At 40.4% G+C, this 25,085-nt stretch overlaps 1 protein-coding gene across 1 annotated transcript in view; it reads left to right on the top strand.

Annotated features, from left to right (window-relative positions):
- Nucleotides 1-25,085, top strand: part of LOC109910603 (cyclic nucleotide gated channel subunit beta 1) — a 173,730-nt gene that overhangs the window by 1,641 nt on the left and 147,004 nt on the right. The window contains 6 exon segments of the mRNA XM_048606008.1: nt 12,063-12,180; nt 13,111-13,168; nt 15,846-15,915; nt 16,966-17,083; nt 22,616-22,640; nt 23,587-23,797. Of these exon segments, the coding sequence (XP_048461965.1) occupies nt 12,063-12,180; nt 13,111-13,168; nt 15,846-15,915; nt 16,966-17,083; nt 22,616-22,640; nt 23,587-23,797 (600 nt within the window).

Below are 25,085 nucleotides of genomic sequence, written 5' to 3' on the forward strand. Positions count from 1 at the left end.
CTCCAGAATCTGCCAAGGTAAAGGAAAGTATATGATGGCAGTTCAGTGGTAGTGAAGCCCAACTGTGTGTCTGGGGCTAGATCTAGATCAAAGACAAATGGCAGCATCACACAAGAAGTGGGGGACCTATGTGCTTAGCCAATGAATCAATGACCATGAGGATATTATGCCAATTCCAGCAGCAGTCTACCAGTCTTTGCTGATCAGATGTCCCAAATGCACACAACTGAAATTTCCACTAACCTGTTGGGAATAGTAATAGGAAAAGATGGGTGATACTGCCACATGCCAGTTCAGTACAAGGAACTGATACCCTAATATCTATTATTTATTGTGCTTTCACTGTTATAAGATCAGTGGGTTAAATACTTGTGACCATTTGCAACGGACAGCATGTGGGCCAAGTAAACTTGACATGGACCCAATGCAACTGATCCAACACCGAATCGGTTTTCATGGTCAGACTTCATTACCATTTGGTCAGACAACATTCACACATATGAAATTAATTTGTTGACGAGAGGAGCCCAAGTATTGAGGGCCCACCCATGGGAGTCATCTGGCCCTGATAGAGCGAGGAAAGAAATGCCAGGAAGGGATCAATCATACAAACATAAGACTACATTAGTAAACACTATCAAAGTAGGGGAAATGCCATCAAGCTAACAGAGTGGGAGAAGGGTTTTCGTGAAGGGAGATTTAGAAATCTAACAGTAAAAGTTGAGGCAATTGGGAAAGTATATTGTTGTGGGTAGACACGCTGTGTGGGACAGGAAGGGATAGACAGTTAAAAGTAATTTTGCACTTAAGAGTAAGGTCCATGTAGGAAATAGTAATAAACGTAACACTGAAGTTACTTTAATAAAAGCAAAATACTGTGGATGCTGGAAATTAAAACAGATAACGTTGAAGAAACTCAGCTGGTCTGGCAACATCTATGGAGAGAGAAACAGAGTTAACGTTTCCAGTCTGATATGACTTTTCTTCAAAATTGGTCAGTTTATCTGAATGCATGGAATGTATGCAATAAAATAGATGAACTAGTGGCACAAATAGTAGTAAGTAGTTTAGATCTAATCACCATTACGGAGCATGGTTTTGATGTGACCAAAATTGGGAAATAAATATTCCATGATACACAACATTTCAAATTGAGAGAAGAATGCAAATAGAGGATGGGTGCTCCTTGATATAAGGACATTAGTGCAAAAAATCTTGATTTAGAAAATCAAGAAATAGAAACAGTGTGAGTTGGAGATCTGGAATATAAAAGGAGTCAGAATATGTTGATGGGAGTAGTTTGTCAGCCTCTAACAATAGCTATATTGCTGAACAGAGCATTAAACAAGAAATTGTTGAATATTGTATTAAAGACAATGCAATAGCTGTGAGGATGAATCAAGTTGGTAAAAATAGTCCAGAAGATGCTGTTTTAGCAATGAGTTTGACAGTAACTTTGACATGACATACTCCAACTGCAAACTAAATTTGTATTTGTTAAAAAAAGCCAATTACATTGGTATGAGAAGAGATCTGGCTAAGGTCGATTTGGTAAATAGGCTAAAACCTATGTCTGTAACTGAACAGTAGGAAACAATTGCAATGTATAATTTAAAATATTAGAAAGACACATTCCATTCAAAAACAAAAATTCAGTGAGAAAGATGCTTCCATGGCTTACCAAGGAGGTAAACAATAGTGTTAGATTAAAAGGAGAGGCTTGCAACAATGCAAAGGATAATGGTAAGTCTGAAAATTAGGACTGTTTTAGAAACCAGTAAAGGGCAACCAAAAAGTTCATAAAAAGGAAAAGCTGGAATAGAGGATAAACTAGCCAGGTTATACAAATGCAAATTGTAAGAAATTTTACACATGTGTAATAAAGAATAAGGCGCCACACACCATCCTGACTTGGAACTATATTTCTGCTCTTTTGCTATCACTGAATCAAAATTCTGGAATTCCCTTCCCAATAGTACTATGAGTTATCTACATCCAGATGCACTGCAACAGTTCAAGCAACAAGGTCACCATCACGGCCACAATGGCAATTAGCTATGCTGCAAATTTTAGCCCAGGGACACCCACATATCATGAAATAATTAGAAAAAGGTATGAACTATAGTTATCTATTGTGAATTCCACTTCCTATTTCCAAATACCAGGCTTTGCCAAAGGGGAGACTACATCTGGGATACAGTGAACCTATGTAGCTAAGATCATTTTCCGATGTAGGTAAGTTCGGAATCGTGAGCCAGAATTTACTTCAGGCCTATTTACTTCACTGTCAGCAAGGCAGGGAAAAGTAAGCCTACTCCAGCATTCTACTGTTATTCTATAGTGGTGACTGATTCCACTATACTGCAGGGCACTGAATGTTAGATGGTCAATTTCTGTTGTTTTGCCTGATTGCATAGCCAACACCTACCTTATTTTACAATTTGTTCAATGTTATAAGTTTAGTATTCATTGTTCTGTAATGTCTGTATTTCACAATAGACTCAGGATAACACAGTTTATTACTCTACAGTGCACCAGCTGGAAAGCATAGGCCTCGTGTCAGTTACTGTATAGCATCCATGTTAAGCAATCAGTGTTAATTACATCAAGTATCTATTGTCAGTTAGTGCCTATTATGGCACTCCCTGCTGAACAGTCAGGCCTTTAAAACACAGTAAGCAAGAAGTTAGACTCCATAATCACCCTCTTTCAGTGCTACTTGTTCTCCTAATGCTCAAAAACAATATCAAAGATGAATGTGCACATTTCTGATGAGAAGTATACTAGATGTACACCTAACAAATGCCAATAGCAAGAAGAGAAGATATAAATTAGTGTGCACTGTTTATTCAATGTTAGCAATGTTGTACTTGAGCTGGATGTTGCATCCTATATCCGTTTTAACTTTACAAAGTTGTTATGGACCAGACCAAAGCCCCATCAAATATATCAAGGAAATAGTCTAGACCCTAATTTTTTAAAATTTGAACGCAAGTGTAAGGTACTGTGTTCCAGATGTAATTCAATTGGCTACACTATTCGGCTTTAAACAAAACACACATTGTTCTTACTCTACAGTTAAAATTTAAAAAAAAGAAAGGATTGGTCTAACTTTAACTCTATAAAAAATTTAATAGAATAAAAGATTATTTAAGTGCTAAACAACAACTGTTCCAATATAGTACCATCCCGTAAACATGCCCTTGGCAAAGGTAAATTCAGTAAAATAGATTGTCTCACATGCAATTCTGGCAGCAGAGGGAACCCAAGCTTTTAGCTGTAACAAAGAGATAGAGAGAGATGTAGCAAAAAATCCCAACAACTACTGAAAGCTAAACTAAAACCGTGGTTCTGTGGGAGCTTGACTTCACCCATTCATGCTGCTTCTATTGTTCCAATTTTTAAAAAGAACCCAATTCTTCACCAGCTGTTTGCTTTATTGGTTTGGAACAGACCACTCACACCTCTGTCTCGACCTCTCTTCATAAAAAAACAACACAAATTACACCTCTTAAAGCCATAGTATCATCACACAGCTGGCTGTGATCTTAAGTGGCTCAAAAGACACTCCACTAACACAATTTAAACAGATCATGAGCTACTTACAGGGCAGTTGCTGGATTATGTTTTCTGGATGTTATTGCAATTCCACTCATTTTGGGTGTTTTTCCATATTTTATGAATGAATATCATAAGCAGATTCGGAGCACTGAAACTTCTGTATTTTAGTTAAGTCTGAGTCGTGTTGTGTTTTTGGAGGGATTTTCTCTGTGAGGCCTGGCAAGTTTTCTAGTCCTACCTTACCAAACCCAGCTCATTAATTACCTACCAGTTTCCTATGGCATCGCTGACCTCTGATTTTGGTCCATTTTACCACCAAAATAACTGGCCACTCGACAGATATTGTGAGAATACCCTTGTGCCTACCCTATCTTTATAAGCCTGTTGTGTACTCAGACAAGCAGAGTCAGTCCAGAGCTGCCCTGCACAACACAATTCCTGACATTTGCCCTGGACATGGCAGACAAGGAGAAATCAGTGCCGCGCTTTTTGCAGGCAGTGTTCTCAAGTTGATGCAGACATGGGGTGATGCAGACATGGGACTGCTTCCTCCCTGAGTTCCAGCAGTGAAGCCCACAACACCAAGCCATGCGCCTGATCTGAGGTTGCCACCCAGATTAAGGCAGTTTCTGCATGATGGAGGCATTCCCAGCACTATAGGAAGAAGGTCAATATCCTTCTCCACTCTGACAGGATAAGTGCCACCACCTTCTCTCTAATGCCTCACCCTCCCTCTATCTCTGCTGCTGTACTCACCTCTCACCAAGAGTCATGCACTACCGCTGCCACTTGCCTGCAGCATCTTCCTTACTCTCTGTTACCCACCCAACCCCTGACAGCACTAACTCTGAATTCTGTCAGTACTGCCTGCTCAATCACTTGGGACACTTCTCTACCTCCACCAAAAGTAACAGCTGTACCATCCAATTTCATATTCCGTAATACCTGTCCCTCTCTCTCTCTCTCTCTCAATCCAAGAGGAAAACGGTCTCTTTTCCTGATTCTTTCTTGCCAGGCAGAGGCAAATTGTTGCTGCTCAAAAGGCAAGTGGCCTTCAACCAGTTGAGAACTTTCCAGTCAGTGGGTCAAAGGTGTGACATGAGGGTTAGGCAAGGCTAGTACATATCCAATGCCAACATTCATTGTGGGTGCCAGCGGTCGCCGCCCATCGAGCATAACCTGAGATATTGATGACTGTTGTCCAAGACAGAGGACTGGAGGGTTGGAGTCACCAGGTAGCTGTTCTGACTTCCACGTCTGGAAATGTCACTGTCTAGTTTCTATCCAATGGGTGGGACAATGAGAAACTGCATATCAATAAAGTGAGAAAAGGTCATACTAGTATACTTATACATGTGAATGGTGCAAATATGTCTTTTGCTGCTCAACAGCAAAATTATCTTTCTGTTCCAAATTTGGTTGGAGAAATGAACTTTTTACCCTCAACATCAGGAATCCCATTTCTGATGGGATCACACCATGTTTTCCTAACTGACTTGCTCAAGTCCACATCATTCAGGGACTGGGAAGATTCCACTCATCATATTCTTCATTTCCTTCATGTTGATGAGCAATGAACCAGAGGATGTCTGTAAGTATTTGCAGCTCTGCAAGAACGCAACAAGCTGGCAGAGCAGAAGTGTCACACATATCAGAGCTGCCCTGTGAATCCTGGGGAAAGCCCCCTTTTTGTCTGAGCTTGGAGATTCTCCTGTAGAAACGTGGGTCCTCCCTGAAGGAGGCAAACAGTTTGCAAATAGTGGAAAAGTAAAGCAATCTAATGGCATGTGCTGTACAGATATATTCAACCTCATGGTGTTAGCTTCTAAGTTAAGAGTACATTTTACTGTAGATTGCTGTATTTAGGTTGGCCCAGCCTTGGAGATGGTGCCATTTTATTGACTCCAAATATCACGCTTTTGCATATACTTGGTTGACTATCTCTTTGCAACAACAAAATACTAGACTCATATTTGTAGTCTGCCTCGATTTTTCACCTCAGATATCATATTTCTCCTAATTTATACTGTAAATGGACCAAGCAGATGATACAGGATGTATTGCAAAAGAACTTTCCGAAGACAAATCATACTGGACTCAATGTTAACTCTGTTTTTCTCTTCAAAATGCTACCATACCATCTAGGTTTCTCCAGCTTTTCCTGTTTTTGTTTCAGATTTCCAGCATCCACAGTATTTTGCTTTTATTAAAAAAGCACATTAAATATGGCAACAGCAAGTGAGAAACAGAAATGCTCCTCTGCTAGAAGTATTGAAGCATGAAGCTGTTTTCAAGGCAGACATGATAATATTTACTAACTTGTCAAATAACTATACTGTAGCAAAGGAATTCAATGAAAAAATAATATGAGAATAGAAAGAGGAGAAATCCACTTTGTAGAAGATGGCTGAGACCAAATGCACATCAGAACAGGAACCAGCCACTGGCCCAGTATTGAGAAGCATGCATTAGAATGGGTCTTCAAAATTGTCAGAATCATCATCACCCTATAATCATTTACGTGTGGCACAACTAGAAAGTTTATAAGGCTTTCCTAAAATATCAGGGAATACCAAAAACAGATTATTTTACCAGAGAGCTAGAGACAGAGTATCTACAAGTCCAAAGGCTCTATGGTTTAACTTGCAGGAATATGGAATGTGGGTGGAAACTCGAGCATGAATTAAAAAAAAAACAAATTCAAAGGAGTTAACATGAAGCTGGAAGATTTACTTAGCTCTCACCAGAAGGAAAGTTTCCAGTAATACTCTCACGACAAAGGACAGTTCTCAAGCTAGATATTACCAAGTAGATAAAGGGAAAAAGTAGAAGTCTCAAGTTAAGAATCATATTGGACTGATTCTGGGGACAGTGCATGTCCACTTAAAGGACAGCATTCTGTGTACCTGTTTTTGCAGTTGTGTTTAAAACAAAAAAGATATTAGTTTCTGTAATTTGAAGTGAAAGTTGCCAACAATAATATTGTTTAATTACTTAGGCTTTTAGTCTTTTCATTATAGTAAACATTTTGAACCACTAAATATTGGAGTATCATCCTTTCAATCAATAATTGGAAGTTCACAATGCTTTTTAAAAGTTATCAATATATACTAATACCCTAATGTGTGGCCCAAATAAAGCCTTAAGTCCAACAAAGATTTTAAACAGCAAGTTGACGTAAACATTTTATGAGACAAAACAGCTCAGCATTGTGACAGAAGACGAAAATTGCTAAGGTACCACTAAGAGACCTCTGCTAAAATTACTGGGTTGTAATGGTTCATGATTAGAAAGTGGCATAAACAAATAGTATCCATTTAGTTACATCAGCAAGATGGATGGAATGCCTATGAATTTTGATTTGCCCTGCATCCAAGCTGTAGAATGCAAAGATGCAACCTCACCTCCAAACTCCGAGACCTGGGACTCAGCTCCCCTCTCTGCAACTGGATCCTAGACTTCCTGACCCACAGACTGCAATCAGTAAGGATGGGCATCAACACCTCCTCCACGTGCCCTCAACACCTGTGCCCAGCAAGGCTGCGTACTCAGCCCCATACTCCTTATACACTCATGACTGTGTGGCCAAATTCTGCTGTAACTCCATTTTTTGCTGACAACACCACCGTAATGAGTCTTATCTTAAACAACGATGAGACAGAGTACAGGAAAGGGATAGAGAGCTTAGTGGCATCGTGTAAAGACAACAATCTCTCCCTCAATGTCAGCAAAACAAAGGAGCTGGTCATCCACTTCAGGAAGTGGAGTGGAGGACATGCCCCTATCTGGATCAGTGGTGCTGAGATGGAGATGATTGAGAGCTTTAAGTTCCTCGGAGTAAATGTCACCAACAATCTGTCCTGGTCCATCCACATTGAAGCTATGGTCAAGAAAGCACAACAATTCCTCAGAAGGCTAAGGAAATTTGGCATGTCCACAACTACGCTTACCAATTTTTATAGATGCATCATTGATAGCATCCTATCCGGATGCATCACAGCTTAGTATGTTTTGTTGAAGAGGTGACAAAGAAGATTGATAATGGCAGAGTAGTAGATGTTGTCTGTATGATTTTAAGCAAAGCATTCAACAAGGTTCCACATGCTAGACTGTTTAGTAAAGTTAGATCACATGGGATCTGGGGGAGCTAGCCAATTGGATACAAAATTGACTCAAAGGTAGGAGACAGAAGATGGTGGTAGAGGGTTGCTTTTTGGACTGGAGGCCTGTGACCAGTGGTGTGCCACAAGGATTGGTGCTAGGTCCACTACTTTTCATTATTTACGTAAACGATTTCGAAATGAATTTAGGAAGTATGATTAGTAAGTTTGCAGATGACACCAAAATAAGTGGTGTAGTGAACAGTGAAGAAGGCTATCTCAGAGTACAACGGGACCTTGATCAGTTGGGCCAATGGGCTGAGGAATTAATTTAGATAAATGTGAGGTGTTGCATTTTGGTAAGGCAAACCAGGGCAGGACTTATACAGTTAATGATAGGGCCCTGGGGAGTGTTGTCAAACAAAGAGACCTAGGAGTGCAGGTGCATATTTCCTTGAAAGTGGAGTTGCAGGTAGAGAGGGTGGTGAAGAAGGCATTTGGCATGCTTGCCGTCTTTGGTCAGTACATTGGGTATAGGAGTTGGGACAGCATGTTGTGGCTATACACGATATTGGTGAGGCCACTTTTAGAATATTGCATACAATTCTGGTCACACTTCCATAAGAAAGATCTTGTTAAACTTGAGAGGATGCAGAAAAAATTTACAAGGTTGTTGCTAGAAGTTGAGGGTTTGAGTTTTAAGGAGAGGCTGAATATGCTGGGACTATTTTCCTTGGAGTGTCAGAGGCTGAGGGGTGATCTTATAGATATTTATAAAATCATGAGGGCATGGATAGGGTGAATAGCCAGATCTTTTTCCTAGGATAGGGAAGTCCAAAACTAGAGACCATAGAGAAAAGGTGAGAGGGGAAAGATTTAAAAAGGACCTGAGGGGTAAATTTTCGCACAGAGTGTGATGTGTGTATGCGAAGAGCTGCCAGAGGAAGTGGTGGAAGCGGGTACAATCACAACATTCAAAAAGCATCTCAATGGGTATATGAAGAGGAAGGGTTTAGAGGGACATGGGCCAAATGCTGGCAAATGGGACTAGGTCAGTTTGGGATGTCTGCTTAGCGTAGACGAGTTTGCCCAAGGGTCTGTTTCCATACTGTACGACTCTATGACTCACTTCCTCTGATACCTGCATGCTCTCCCCTGAACAATGCAATTCACTGCTGTAACCTTATTTCAACAGGTTTTATAAATCCAGTCCTAGAGTCACAAATCCCTACAGCCAATTCACTGAACACGCTGACTTCTTACGTTACAGACATTTCTGATCTGCAGCAGCACTGGCCACATTCAAATTAAGCGTAATTTATTTCTTCCTCCTTCTGTTGAAAGTTAATAGATAATATTCATCCATTGCTATATTTAAAACACTTATAAGCACTTTTATGTATGTGAAATGCCTCATGATATTTTACTATTTGAAAGGTATTTGAAAGGCAAATAAATGGAACTTGTTATGATTTCAGTCCACATATTCTTAGCCTTCAAAAACACCAGCTTATTTTAAATTTACCCATCAGAATCCTTGACTTTTTTCCTGTTGTCCTGCAGTGCTGAAGTTATTCTCACTAGTTTTCCTCCTCTGTGCCATTGTAAGGTTCTGTTTAAACCTCTAATCACCTTCAGCAGTTCAGCATACTTGCTTTGCCTGTGCTTACCATGTTAGAACAACATATGTCCTTCTGGAGATCAGTTTATCTGTTGTATCAGCTGCCAATAATTTAGATCTTAGGCCCCTTCTGAGCTAAGGGAGAAAGAACTCTTGCACAGGAATTCCCTTCCCTCAGCCATGGTGTCTTGATGTTATTGGGCAACTGCAAGTTCCAGCTAATACAAAGCTGATTGGGAAATCGCAGAGGCAATAGGTGTCCATCATAACCCTAATTGCTTCAGTTTTGTATGTCAATGGAGTATGCACACTTGATGTGGTGGAGAATTACTTCAAAAACTTTCATAAACTGTTGCCCTTGAGTCATCCTAGTGCACCTCCATGGCATGAATTGCTCTACTATTCTGAAACCAACCTTCAAGGCCTCAGGAATGGAAATTTTATTCACAGTGTTAACATTTTAATATTTCTCCTTCCTCCATAGCCCCAGTTGTTGTTCTATTTCTGGATCTTCCTAATTCTTTAGCAGGCATTCTGCTCAAAAGCAGGGCAAGTGACATCATTATTTTGCAGAAGTGAGCGGTCTGTTTTATATCTTAATATTTATATGATCATGTTCTGACATATTAGTGTGGCTACAATATCTTACCTGCTTACAACCTGCTCACTCCTTTTGTTCTGACCAGGTGAGGAAGGGTGAATCAGCTCCGTTCCTTTTAACCTCTCAGTTGGCCACAAAACAAGACTTTCAATTCTTTTTAAGATAACAACGTGTAGAGCTGGATGAACATGGCAGGCCAGGCAGCATCAGAGGAGCAGGAAAGCTGACATTTCGGGTCTGGACCTGAAACGTCAACTTTCCTGCTCCTCTGATGCTGCCTGGCCTGCTGTGTTCATCCAGCTCTACACCTTGTTATCTCAGAATCCAGCATCGACAGTTCCTACTATCTCTTTCAATTCTTTTTAGCATGCAGCTATTTTATATTTCAATTTTAATGTAGTACAAGACAAATTTAAAGACTCAATTGCAACATTTTCTGGGCGAAAGAAAGAGAATTTTATTACTTACTCATCCCACAAAAATAATGAAACATGATATCAAACATACAATCGAACACAGGTATAAAGTTTAAAAAGGAAAATGTCTAGTACAAAAGGAAGAGCAAGAACATTTAGTTTCAAAAATTCTTGAGGATTCTTGAGGTGTTGGGTTTTAACATATGAGCACAGTTGTTTAATTAATGACAAAAACAGAAGTTGCTAGGAAAGCTCAGCAGTTTAAAGTTTTTGAGAAATTCGTTGCTGGCAACAACACCCATAAACAGAGCTGCATCAGGACATTATTCAAGTAATCCAAAACACACTTCAGCAACCCTGAATTGCACAAAGCAGAACAGGAGCAGTTACACTGAGTTTTTAAAAGAAATGGACACCCAAAAAGCACAATCTGCCATTACCTCTGCGACAGACCACAACAAGAGGACACAACATGGCCAGACACGCTAGTCACCCTACCATGTATCAGAGACATACAAGAGATAACAACAAGACTACTCAGACCCCTAGGTAACAGGGTAGCCCATAAACGAACAACCACCCTGTGACAGCTATTGACGCATGTAAAGGATCCCATACCCACAACCAATAAAACTAGCGTACTGTACAAAATACTATGCAAGGCCTGTGAGAAACATTACATAGACCAAACTGGAAGAAAACTGACAATAAGGATACACAAATACCAACTAGCCACCAAGAGACACGACCAATTCTCACTGACCTCAATACACATGGACAACGAAGGACACGAACTTGACTGGGACAGCGCATCCATAATAGCACAAGCCAAACAGAGACATGCCGGGGAATTCCTGGAGGCCTGGCATTCCAACCGAAACTCCATCAACAAACACATTGAACTGGACCCGCCATACAAACCACCGAAAAACAGAACTGGAATTGATGCCAACCACCCCAGCAAACCGAGGCATATAAATAACAAGTGGGTCAGAACACTGATGCTTCACCGGAGGCGCACTGATGATGTTACTGAGCAGGGTGATGAAATGTCTGCAATCAAACACACCAGCTCAGCGAGCAAGTCTACAACTTCAAGCTCAGCAGTTCTGAGGAAGGGTCGCCAGACCCAAAACATTAACTCCGATGTCTCTTCACAGATGTTACGAGACCTGTTGCACTTTTCCAGCAACATCTGCTTATGTTTCTGATTTACAGCATTGGCAGTTCTTTTGGTTTCTGTTTAATGAATAACTTGTATCATCAGCAGTAACAAAACTGGAATATATATTTGAGTTCTCAGAATGGATGTTTCTCCAATATGCATTTCATTGGGTGTTGTCGTCAGAGGCTGAGCGAAATAGTGATAAAGAGAGTCTTCCAGTTGTGTTTGTTTCCATAGTTTTTAAAGTTGGATAACCTGCAGGTGACTTTCATCCTATATGTGAAATTTCCAGAGAGGTGTAAATCAAACAGGAGACACATATCAGACTTTCAATGCCTTTTTTTGACAGTTAATTTCAACTCAGGCTGATTCTTCTTTATGGTTTCATGAGCTTGGCACAGTCTGGTCAGGTGACTACTGCACCCATCTTAAATTAGTGTTTTCCTTCCTTAAAACTAATTTAGTAACTGGAAGGTCCCAGTATTAAAATTCGGATGTTAGAAGTTGAAAATTGTTTGTCCATTTATACCACTATCATAACAATATTTACAATCTCAATGCTTAATTTGGCTAATTGATCATTTCCTTTCTCCTAAAGCAGGATGTTTACCTGGATAGCAAAAGTTGCCCCACAACTGCCTCAGCCAGTGAAGCATCTGGAGATCAGATCTGAGGTTAAGAGTAGCTCTCAACCTGCAGAAGAACCAGAAGAAGAGGTAAGTCATACAGGTATATTCTAACTGCATGTTAACGTGCTTTAATTGGCGCACCAAGGAATCACACACCTGTTGAGAAATATATGTCAAACTCTTCAAATTGGCTGTCACATTACATTGATATATTTCAGTACCTGGACATACCTTGCCTCCAGCTAAACCATGACTACATTAACTCACAGAATTGTTCTACATGAAATATATTGAACCAAAACAGGTCATTTGGCCCAACTGACCCATGCCAGTGTTAATGCTCCACATGAACCTCCACTTGCCCCTCTTCACAAACCCTATCAGCATAATTTTATCTTTTCCTCACCATTAGTTAGCTCTTAAGTACATGTGTACTTTTCCCTTCTATCACAGCTTGTGATAGCGTGTTCTGCCTCCAGGTCAGTAAGAGGCAGATTGAACAGAATCTTTATTTTATGGAGGGACTGCGGTGATGGTGGCTTCTCTGGTCACTACTATTTCATTATTCTTCGTATGATCCAAAATAATTACCATGGAAAGACTTAATTTGAAATGTAATTTCTTATTTTAAAACCTTTCTCTGGAATGCCTACATAATTTCTGATCTATATTTGTGCTATGGAGATCAATCTCTTGGATGTGATTAAAGAGTAACAGATTCAAATGGAAATATGAATAACACGAACAGTTTTCAACTGGGATTGAGTATTGTCTACTTTACCATTTTTACTGGGATTGGGGGTGTAATGGCCAGCTCCTTAGTTAGAATTGAATGATGCTTGTGTTGTTTTCTTTATTTAATTAATTGTTTTATTGCAATGTCTGTTTTTTAAAATTGTTTATAAAGCTTGCCTAATGCTGATTTGGTGATCATGTATTTACAATATGAGTCCAAAATTGGCTCAAGATTAATTTCTCACTCTTCCAATTGGTCTTCTGTTTGTATTTTCAACATAGAAAACAGAGAACTTTACAGAAAATGCAGACCAAGTCTCCTTACCAAAAAATGAAACAGGTGAGTTTGACTACATTTAGTGTACATTTAAAATACTGAGGTTCTTCAGCATCTTGTTGATACTTTTAAGTGATGTTATCATCCTCAAATTATGTGACCCATTATGTACAGTGTTTCTCAATTAACATTTCATCATTTCTTATAATACAGAGCTCAAATAGCACCCCCACAGCAGTAAGAATAATATCTGTGAATTTATTTCCAAATTAATTGTTGCTGTCCATTGAACAGTTTTTTTTTCATAATGAAGTTATGTAGCTAATTAAAATTCTTTCTTTAGTGCCCATTATTCCCTTATTCCTGATTCTGTGTGTCCTGATTATGTTCAATAATGTTACTGATCATAACATGTGTGTTAAAGTGGACTTGAAGATGAATCTTACAACATGCAGAATTGAACACATTGTGTTTATTGCTATAATTCCAGATAGGATCTCTGACCCTATGTTATAATCTTGAATGAAACTGCTAAATTTATGTTATGATTTGGTTAGGGCCTGGTAACTTTTCTGTTTAAAAGTAGACTAATTTGAAATCCTAGGTACTTACAAAGAGAAGAAAGCCAAAGATTCCACAGTTTCGAAACAAACAAAATATACTGTGCTAGGTTAGAAAATAAAAACAATCTACAATATATATGCCTTACACTCCAACATCCAAAATTATCATGTGATGGGAAAGGGTTTACAGATAAAGTTATGGTGCACATCACTTAGCAGATGCAGATCATGACAGGTCCCACTGATTTCCCACCAACACATTAATAACACTGTGTCACCAAATCTGTTTGAAACCTTGCCTCTTTCACAAGAGATACCAAATCTTCACCTGTGAGATTCTAACCTCTGAATGTCCTCAAACACTGCTCCAATTCAGCCAGCAATAACCGCTCACCTCCTGGTAATTCAAGCTTTTCTCCCTTGACTACTTTCCCCAGAATGCCTGAGACTGCTTGCAAATGCCTAATTACAACGCAATTCCAGTTTCTTACCAAACAGCTAGCTTCACTGTGCTGGCACTGCCCCTGAATTTTTCTGAGTTCCTCATGGGAATACTTGCTTTATACCTTTAAAACACTAAGATACTTTGCTATTACTTGTAAATTAATTCATTCCCTGGCACCAATAACCTTCTGTTCAGTTTCCTGGCCAGGGCATCAGAATGGAGTTATGCAGGATTATATGGGGACTGTGTTTAAATGACTCCAACCTCAGTTTGCAAGGAGCATTCCTCCATTGCAGAATGTAGAGGGGCTAAATTGTGCTGATTGACTTCCAAAACACAAACGTCTCACTTCAAATCCTGCTTTCAGGAGGTCATGTTCCTCCAGAGGGCTGCAGAGAATGACAGCCTCAAAGCTTTTTGCCCTGCTCATGTGAGTATGTTTGAGGATCAGCACCCGTCAAGGACATCTACAAGAAAAAAACATAAGGAGTCAGAAGTGTTAATAGATTGATAAAAACCATTGAACTGTTGTTCAAAGTGATGAGAAAGCAGGCTGACTGCTTTGCCACCGTACCTCAAATGGCTTAGCAGGCAGCAGTTAGTCATCTTGGGCTTAGTGGGCTCCACCCTCCTTGAGGGCTCTTGCACAGGTGCAGGTATAACTGATGGAGGCATTTTGGTCCCTGGCAGAGTGGCGGTAATATAGCAGGACATCTCAGGGCAATCCTGAGGTGACAATCCCCTGGTCTACCATTTGTCCTTCCTGTCAGGGTGCACTGGCGTCTCCCTCGCCCCTTGAGGAGCAAGGGTACCTGGAGAAAGGTCAAGGTCCCTCAGTTTTCTCTCACTTACCCAGTGTATGAATGCATTCATAGCAAAAGTGATGGAGTGAAGATCCAAGCACATATCAACTAAGTATTGATTGTTCTGCTGGATCTGGCTGTGCAGAGGCCACCACCAATTCCGTGCAGGCATCCATGCACTCACATGCTACAGCCACAGCATCAGAAAGAACTTGGGCCAGCTGCCCTTTGCTCCAGTCTGCTAATGATTCTCGGCATTTCTGCCAGATGTTCCCCCACTTACCAATCCATCTCTTTGAGCCCATTGTGGCTGAGTCCAGAGGCTTATCATTTGTACTGTTCTTCAACAGTCCTCCAGGTCTCAGAGACCTTTGCTGCTTCTTTTTCCTGTAGCTGTGAGCCTGTTTCACTGCTGTGCTGACCAGAACATGACACAGAGGCTACTCCAGATTACCCATCAAAGTAGATGTCTGCGCTAGTGGTCAGTGGCAGAAAGGCCTTGATGGTGTGTCCTTTATGGTTTGTGACTGTTCATCATCAGAGGTTTGGTTCAAGGACCTGGTAGAGATGGGCCTGGGATGGGGGCCCTTCTTTTCTTTGCCCTCGCTTGGCTGTGTCACCTGGAGGTAAAATATGAAAACTCAGAGGTTGGTCACCTATCTCAATCATTTCTTCCTCCTCTAGCTTCATTGTGTCAGTGCTATGCTCACCAGAATGTGACCCTGAGCTTATTCTAGATAGATTATTCACTGAGATTAATGTCTCAGGAGGGAAGAGATAATATTTATGAATTTGGTTATTGTTGTAACATTTTTTATATCATGCATGAAAACAACCTTATAGAATATTTATTGCATGGATAAATTGGAGACAAAGCAAAGTGTTATTGTGGTTCTTACCTTATCTGACTTGAGTTGTTTCTATTTCAAATATATGTTCTAACCCAGGAGAAACACAAGCTGAACCTGACCAGGTGCCATTGCCTTGCACAGAAACAAGGTATGAGGCACAGATTATTATAGTTTATACTTTGATATGTCTATAGATTTGCAACAAGGATTTGTTTTGAAAAGAAAAATTAGTTTTAAATGGTTTTCATGGAATGCCATTTTGTAATGAAAATTGTTTGTTAAGGTTTAGAGAATTTGATGGAAGAGGTTAAGTTTTCCACTCTTATATCCTATGACAGTAACACATTACTAATATCCAAGCTTCCTCTTTCTAAATATCATATGCTGTTTATGAGTAGTACAGCTGTAAGATCTTGCCTTCTATACAGAGTTTGAACATGGCATGACCAGTGACCTATAGAATCATGGAATGGTTATGGAGGAGAAGTCTGTCATTTGGCTATTGGGTCCATGCCTGATTTCTACAAGAGCAAATTACCTATTTGACTCCTTTACCTTTCCCCATAGCCCTGCACGTTTTTTTCCTCTCAGATTGTTCAATGCTGCTTTAAAACTATGAGTTGTTATGCTTTCACCACATTCTCAGACAGTGCATTCCAGATCCTCATTAATCATTGCATAGAAAGGTTTTCCTCATTATCATTCTTGCTTCTTTTTCCAATCACGTTGTTCTCAATGCTCCTGCTACATCCAATGACCACATTCTCCAGCTATCCATCAATCTTTCTCTACATCTTTCACCAATTCTTTTTCCATCTCCCTCTATCTTTCTCTCTTTCCCTCCTTTTCTCTTACTCAGCCACTTGGTAGGATTATTGTTGCTGGGGCCAATAACCGCATTCTTATTAACTTGCTCTATCTCTCTTGACTTATTGTTCTTGCTAAGGTCAATGCTGTAATTTTATGTTAATTCTGGTTGTCCTGAAAAACTCATTGACCCTTGACTTTCTTGCCTCTTTGACCAGCCTCCATTAGCACCTGAAATCTTAAATCTATTCCACGAGTAATACTTAGATATGTGCCTCTGGTCTGGGTGATTAGAGTTCAAATGAAAGTGTAAATTTATAGAAAACCACTTCCTTGCTGTTCCCCAAAATATCTTTGGCTGTTGCAATTAATTTATTCACTTTCTGTACAGCTCTGGAGGTGGTGTCCTAGTCTGGATTGCGCAGAATCTAAGCAGATTCATTCCACAACATCTTGGTAGCTCCACACTGCCAAGACCTGCACCAGCTGAATCTGAAAAGGAAATAGAGGTAATCTATTTGATGCGGCTACATGATGGTGTTTAATGGTTTAATGATATTTCTAATGCTTTTACTCATGAGTTCGATAGAATATCTTAGTTCTGTATCAGTTGATATGCTCCTGGCCAGCCTCTGATCTTCTACCCTATATAAACTGCAGCTCTGCTGCCAGTAGCTTAACTTACAGTATGTCCCATTCACTCGTCATCTCTGTGCATGTTTTCTGTCAGCACCTGATATTTTAAAATTCACAGTCTTGTTCTGTATACAGATTCTTAGAACTGAATCTTATATATTTTCATCTAAGACTGAGTTGTTTAGAGATTTGGAGAGTTTTTCATGATGAGGCTAGCAAGTTCTTATTAAATGCACCGCATTAATTACCTACCCTGCCCCATGACATTTCTTACAGCTGATTCCATCTCCAACCTACCACAGGTTTGTTCCAGCACATTCAGTGGTTATCCGTTGAAAGACCAATGGTCCTTTTGCTCATACTGTCCTTGAAAGGCCTCTGCGCACCCAGATAAATGTTGACAATCCAGCATTGCCCCTCACCAGCAATGTCAGAACAGAGCAGCCATAATGTCATGCTGCTGACCGTCACATAGCTGACATGGCTAATACTCCCATATGCGTACAAGCCCATTCTCTCAAGCTAGTCACAGTTTAGCCACCATACCACTCATTTTACTAACCATAACTACAACCCATCTGAACACTGTGCAAGCCAGCATTATCCTGTCTCCAAAGCTGACTGTAGACCTGTAGATTATCATTGCCCAATAGGGGAACATCACATACAGGCAAGCAATCAGACAAATACAAATATGAGCTTTTATTTACAGAAGGTAAAAGGGAACACAATCAAAACCAATGGGGGCTGATATTTTCCCTGACAATGCAAACTAGATTTCGGCATCATGATGAAAGACTATTTTCCACCCGTGATTGACTGCTGCACCCAGCTCTCATCTATTGGAAGCAGGAGTCAAAGAGGTTTTCTCTTGCTTGTAGTGCCTAATGCATAGACAATGACAGCTTTCTCCTCCCTAATGTCCTCATCCTCCTTTCAGAAGGCTGCTCCTGCTTCCCCAGTTCCTAAGCATCCAGCTTATCAGAACACAATACATCAGGATGATATGACACATCTGCCCAGACTATATTGGAGGACCTCCCCAGCTCCTGGTCCATGCAACAGAACCATATCTTAAATAATATCCCACCATGGCCCTGGTTGGAGCATGGGCAGCATTAAATCTGCACTCTGCCTGTGTCAGGGATTATGCAATGGGACCGTGAGCCGGGAACACAATGGGTAGCTCTTGTCTCCAAGTAACCAACTTTGCAACACACCTGGAACCTTAAAAGGGCTAGATACAGAAGAGTGCTCCAGAATATATGTGTCATAGCATCTGCCACGTTACTGCGTACATATGTCCATGAAGTAGTAATGATGATCATGGATGATCTCAACATTAATTGAATGGGACCACTTCCTGTTGATGAATTCTGCCTCTCAGTACCACATATGTACTTTTGATGGCACCCTGCACCCAGGGGAGCCCAGCTATGTTACCAAAATCCAGCTGCCTAGGCTGGAGCACTGATATTGTAATTGAGACCAAAATTAATTGATGTGATCTTGCTCAGATGGCATTGGTCACTGTACTCATGCATTTATGGGTGCATGACTGAGAGATCCCACACAGTTTCATGTTCGGCACAACAATGACCTTCACGTCACCAGGAGAGGATGACCTCCCAGTCCTGTATCAGACATAGTTCCATCAGACGGTCCTGCGACATAGAAACCTGTGTTGGCAGTGTATCTCACTCATCCCAGGAAGTGGAGTCAGAGCCAGGAAACTGTGGGTCTGCTGCACACCACATGCATTCTGAGGGTATTTGCAGCTGCAACTCATCCCTGAGCAGGGTCCTTCTGGTCCTCCACACGAGCCTATTGCTGTCATGCTTGCCATTGGCCCTGGTCCTCTTGCAGTTATCTTCTTAGGCAGGCAGCCACAGTGAGTAACATGCCATCAGTGGTAGAGCCCATGACTCTCTGCAGAAAGTACCTTAAATACGAATAGAGGGAAAGAATTTCTCAAATCTCAGAATAATCATCAATGGCAAACCCTGCAGATGAGGACAGAGTTTGCTTCACTAGTTAATTCTCAAGTTAATAAGTTGGGGACATGTACTCGAATTCCACCTATCCAAATGGTAAAATTTGGATTCAATTAAAATCTGAAATAAAAAAGTGTTCCTAATGACGACCACATAACCAATGTTTAGTGTTATAAAAACCCATCTCGTTCACTGTTGTCCTTTAAGGAAGGAAATCTGTTGTCCTTACCCAGACTGGCCTTCAAGTCAGTTCAGACCCACAACATTGTTGTTGACTCTTAACTGTTCTCTGAAAGGGCCCTAGCAAGTCAATCAGGTGAAGGGCAATTAGGGATGGGCAATAAATGCTGGCCCATGAATGAATACAAATCAACATCCGCATATAGTCTCAGCATATGCAGCAACTTAGTGAAGGTGCTGTGCCAGCTAAGTGACCCGACACCATCAAAAAGGGAGTGCCTATAGTGTTCCAACACCCTATCGATCCCAGACCCACAACAAATACCTACCTTCGTACTGCATTCGGTGCAGACCATCATAGCATCTACATGATAGATGAAGATGCAGTGTTGTATGGCTCATAAAATACCCCTGGAAGTTGGATGAATAGTGATTTCCCCTTCAGCCAGCATTGACCTTTTGTAATGTCATTGTAATTTCCACATTATTGAGGTGCTCAAGTTTAATGTGCAAGCACCATCAGCGTAATGCAAACCCCTTAGACCAGAATCTGACCCCTAAGTAGCTTCACTCCACAAGTGACCAATGAAGTAATTGCAAATTAAATGTGGTTGCTAAAATGTCCTAGCATTCAGCAAATATGGATCCTGAGCATTTACCCCCTAAAGCTAGCATGTGTATTTTACCCATGTTGGGCATTTCTGGGAGTGTGGAATATGCAGTCTGGGCTCAGACTGATGATACCAAGACCCTGTAACGAACAGCAAACACCGCCCCGCTAAAACTGGACTGAGAACTTCCTGAAGAAGGGTGTAGGCCCGAAACGTCAACCTTCCTGCTCCTCTGATGCTGCTTGGCCTGCTGTGTTCATCCAGCTGTACACCTTGTTATCTCAGATTCTCCGGCATCTGAAGTTCCTACTATCTCTGAGAACTAGTGTCAACAGTTTTTGACATGGTCATTTGGTTCAATCAAAGTGCAGGGTGTTTGCTGCGCAAACAGTTGACATATGTCCTAAATGTTAAATTGACATAACAGTACGCCCATATAGTGAGAATGTATCCCGACAGACAGATCCCTGTTGACAAGCATGACAAGCAGTCTGTCTGCATGTCTGTGCAGAAGAGTACCTCAAAACACCAGTAGTAACAGATTTTGGCTCTGACTGAAGCGCCAACATGTTAACAAGCAAGGCAAAACAATGCAAGGCAATGATGCTGTGAGCATGCAGATAGGTGTTCAGTGTGCGAGGGCTGAAAGAGCAAGCAAGGAGCCTTGAGATGTGGCTTAGCCTGATCTGAGCACTAGATGCCTGTCCATGTGCACCAGATGTCCTACTGCAGATATTTCAACATTAGTTGCTGGTCAGTCCTGCAGTGCAGGTCTGTGCTTCATGAGCAACCTGTTAGTGTAGTGGAGAGTTGCCATGGTTGGCAGATGTCCGATACCATTGTCCTTGGACAAGGGGTACGAGCAACTGCTGCTGTAGGTTGTGCCTTAAGGCGCATGTTGGTTATATCGCAATATAGTAGTCATTCAGAGCTAGAGGTGAGCTGAATTCACCAGGTATTGAGTTTTCTCAATTTTTTTTTGTGTTTTTCATGTCCAGTAAGATAGGATGAGAACAGAAGAATATTAATTAGGCAAGTCGGGCTGCCACCAAGGTGTTTAACAAACAATAATCCCCCTTAATTGGCAATTCACCGCTGCCTAGTGAGAAACTCATCATGCCACTTGTGAAAGTCAAAAAAGTTGCATGTCTTCCTTCTGACATTGAGATGGTCTCATTGGACTTCTCATCTGATTCGGCTACATATCTTATAGTAGTCTATCTCACTCAGACCCTATGAGATTCTGCCCCCTGTCTTGAGTTCGTCTAGACAGTTTCTCCAAATCTGTGCATTCTTCCAATTATGGCCTCTTCTGCCTCCGCAGCTTTACTTGTTCCACCCTTGAGATTGTTATTTCCTTCCCTAATCCTCTCTACCTCACTACCCATCTCTCCTCGTTTAGGACACTCCACAAAATCTATCCGACCAAATTTTTCATAATTTTATGTGATAACAGTGCTGGAAACATCTTTGAAAACTTTATTCCTATAAAGGTGTTATATAAATGAATCACAAAATACAAAAAACATAACTGGAGTTCTATGCTGGGAGTTTGGTTTGTGTTTTCAAGTTCTGTTGTGTAATGCTGTTATTATATTAGAAGTGTAACAGTGAGGTGGAGAAATATCCTTGGAACACTAGAGTGATAGAAGAATAGCAGCTTGAAACTAACTGCAAAGTTGCATACAGAAGAATAGAACATTGGAATTGTGTATGATTAAGACCAAAAGTATTATGTTGGAATAGTAATTCAGAGCAGTGTGAAGTTATACACTGAAATTTTATGCAATCAAGCAGGTTAATGGTGTATGCAGTTCTGTAAAATGGGGAAGGTTCATGGAAAAATGGAATTCAGTATAATCTGGTAAGATTTATTTCATTCTTTCATGGAATGTGGGCACCATTGGAAATATCCAGTGTATGTTGCACATCTCAAATTGACCTTGTATTGTGTGGTTTGTTAGACCACTCAAAAATTGAAAACTCTGATGTGAAATTAGAATCACATGCAGGCTAAACCAGGTAAGGATGGCAGATTAACTTTTCCAAAGGACACTGGTTAACTAGACAGACTATATACAGCAAAACCTGAGACAACAAGTAAGACTAATTTTTATATTCTAGATTTATTCATTAAATTTAAATTCCACCAGCTGCTATGACAGCAGTTGGACCATGTCTCTGGAACATTAACCCAGGCTTCTGAATTATCAGCATTGTGCTACCATCTTCCCAAGCTTATGCTAAACAGAAATATAATTTAATTATAGGGACCTCCTGTAAACAGAAGGGCCTGCTAGTTAAATGATAAAATTTGGAAATCGTACATTAGAATTCCACACATTAATGGGATTATTAATTTAATGAAATTTTATTCAAAGGGAACATGACCAGTTTGTTGATAGTGTTTACAATTTTTTATGATGTGTGGAATATGAGGGTAAATGGTGTTTGGAATTTCATACAATGGAGGTAGGTCATGGAGTATTGGAATTCTGTGTCCACCTCAAGAATATCTTTTACTATATTCCACTCTTCTTGTTACGAATGTTGCTGACTTACAAATGTTTGTTTTATCTTTTTTTTTAACTCATCATCTAAATGTGGATTCCCAATGCAGATTAAGGAAGAAGAACCAAGCACAGGTAAATGTTGATCACAATCAGGGCCAAAATTACTTAGCAGGCAATTGAATTTCTTGGATTTCACCATTGGAAACTGAACAGTAATTATTGGTGATGTTAAAAATTGGACAGCTGAATTTCTGAATTTCGCTGAATGCTTGGATTGAAGTTCATATTATGATCAAAACACCTTTACATTGCTTCCACCATCCTTCAATTACTTGCTGTATCACATTGATCATCATTGTTGGTTGAGTCTAGCATTATCCACTTTCCTTTACTTAAGTGATAGATTTAAAAATATTAAACAGAGTGCAATAGTTCCAATTTCGTTGGTTCAAAAGGGAGATTTTGTTGGAACTAATTAGGATTGTGTAATATTAAACATTTCCTGAGAATATTTATTCAGTTATTTAGAATTTGCATTTAAATATTTTGTCACAATCTGGAATTGAACAGATGAAGAATTTGGATAAACAAACATTTTCTGATTTATTTTGCCTTCCTCGATTACTCTCCCTTCTACGCAGGGCAGTGACTTCTGTGCTACATTTCCACAGACACTGGTTACTGTCATCACCTATCTCTTAAAATTATTCTTGTGTGCTCTTAGATTGTTGAACTATTTGACTGTAGGGGCAATCCACCTCAGATTTGATCCTGCCTTTACCCAATTAACACATTTATTTTCCACTTGCAGCCACTTACGAGCAATCAGAAATGGAAACCTAGGCTTGTATTTTTTTTGACTGCCTTCTGTAATTCACTCTAATTGTGTTTCACCCACTGTGATCAGCTATTTCAGAATAGGTGTCTAACCTGTGATGTTTCTCGTCAGTAAGCTACAACTCTCCATGTCTCAGCCGTGAGAGCAAGTGGGGAAATGCATGGAATTATATGCATTAAGAAAAAAGACTATTGCTTAAATCTTTTTAATTTCCTTAGCAATCCATGTAGTACATTGCAGCTTGGTAATTTTTATTGATGGTGACTGTGATACCCTCACCAGATCCAGCTCCAGCACCAGCTCCAGATCCAACTCCAGCTCCAGATCCAACTCCATCCCAAATTCCGGCACAAGCTCCAGCTCTAATTCCAGAAAGTGTTCCAGCTCCGGATGACCAACCACTAAGTCAGCCATCTCCTGTTGTAGAAAACCCATTGGTCCAGGACCAGCGGTAAGCTGTGTGTCATCAGCAAAACCTATTTCCTTTCTTAAGCAATGCATCAATGGAATGATATTTTTGACATTCATTATGATCCACTTATCATAGCTAAGATTTCTGATCACTGGAAACTAATCCCAGAGGTTAACTCGCTATAAGACAAGCAATACTACCTGAAAATTTTGGGATTGGTGCCTTCAGTAATCTTTGCATTTCAAGCCATTTTTACTGCTTTTGGCAAGACAGTGACCCAAATCTTCTAACTTGGGTCAGAGTCCATATTTCTGACCTAGATTAGGCAAAACATTACGTAGTTACCTACCTCTGATTTATTTTTTGGGCCTTCTTTCAATGGACCTACCAATTGGGGAGGCAATGGCCTAATGGTATTATCACTGGAATGTTAATCCAGAGATCCAGATAATGTTCTGGGGACCCGGATTCAAATCCCGCCAGGTCAGATGGTGGAATTTGAATTCAATAATTATCTGGAATTAAGAATGATGACCATAAATCCATTGCTGATTGTTGGAAAAACCCATCTGGTTCACTAAAGTCCTTTAGGGGAAGGAAACTGTCATCCGTACCTGGTCTGGCCTACATGCAACTCCAGACCCACAGCAATGTGGTTGACTCTTAACAGCCCTCTGGGCAATTAGGGATTGGCAACAAATGCTGCCTAGTCAGCAAGGTCCTCATCCCGTGAATGCATAAAGGAAAAAAAAATGCATAAAGGATGATCCTGCAGAGCTCACAAAGTACAGGTAATTTCCTAGGCAGCAGTGAAAAGAACTTTTTTTAGAACACAACCCTTTATATGACACTAGCTGTGTTATTCTGGTAACTAAAAAGTTCAAATGTCCAAAGCCTCTTTGGGAAATTACAGAACAAAAGAATTGGATAAAGGGACAGGGTGGCAGGTGGATGAGGTTGAAGGGTAGATCGGGATGGTCAGGTCAGACTGGTGAGTTAATCAGATTGGGATGGGGTTTACAGTTGGGTTGGGTTTTGGGGTACTTAGATGATAAAGTGGCCTGGTTAGGTCAGGCCAAGCATTTGCCTAGTCCAGTGTATTCGAGTCAGAGAATAATCAGGGTTCAGGGGATGTGGTCAGGTGGTTGGTGGGATAGTCAGGTTGGAAGATAGTTAGATGTTTGAATGAGATTTGGGTGGTGACATTGGATGTAGTGAGGAGGTTGTGCAGGGTAGTCAGGCCAGGAAGATGGAGTACTACACAATTTAATTCCTTTAGAACGTAGGCCATATGAAATTAAAGGCAACAGCATTGGTATCAGCAGGC

This window comes from Rhincodon typus, chromosome 15 (genome assembly GCF_021869965.1).
Source record: "Rhincodon typus isolate 14 chromosome 15, sRhiTyp1.1, whole genome shotgun sequence".
NCBI lineage: Eukaryota > Metazoa > Chordata > Chondrichthyes > Orectolobiformes > Rhincodontidae > Rhincodon > Rhincodon typus.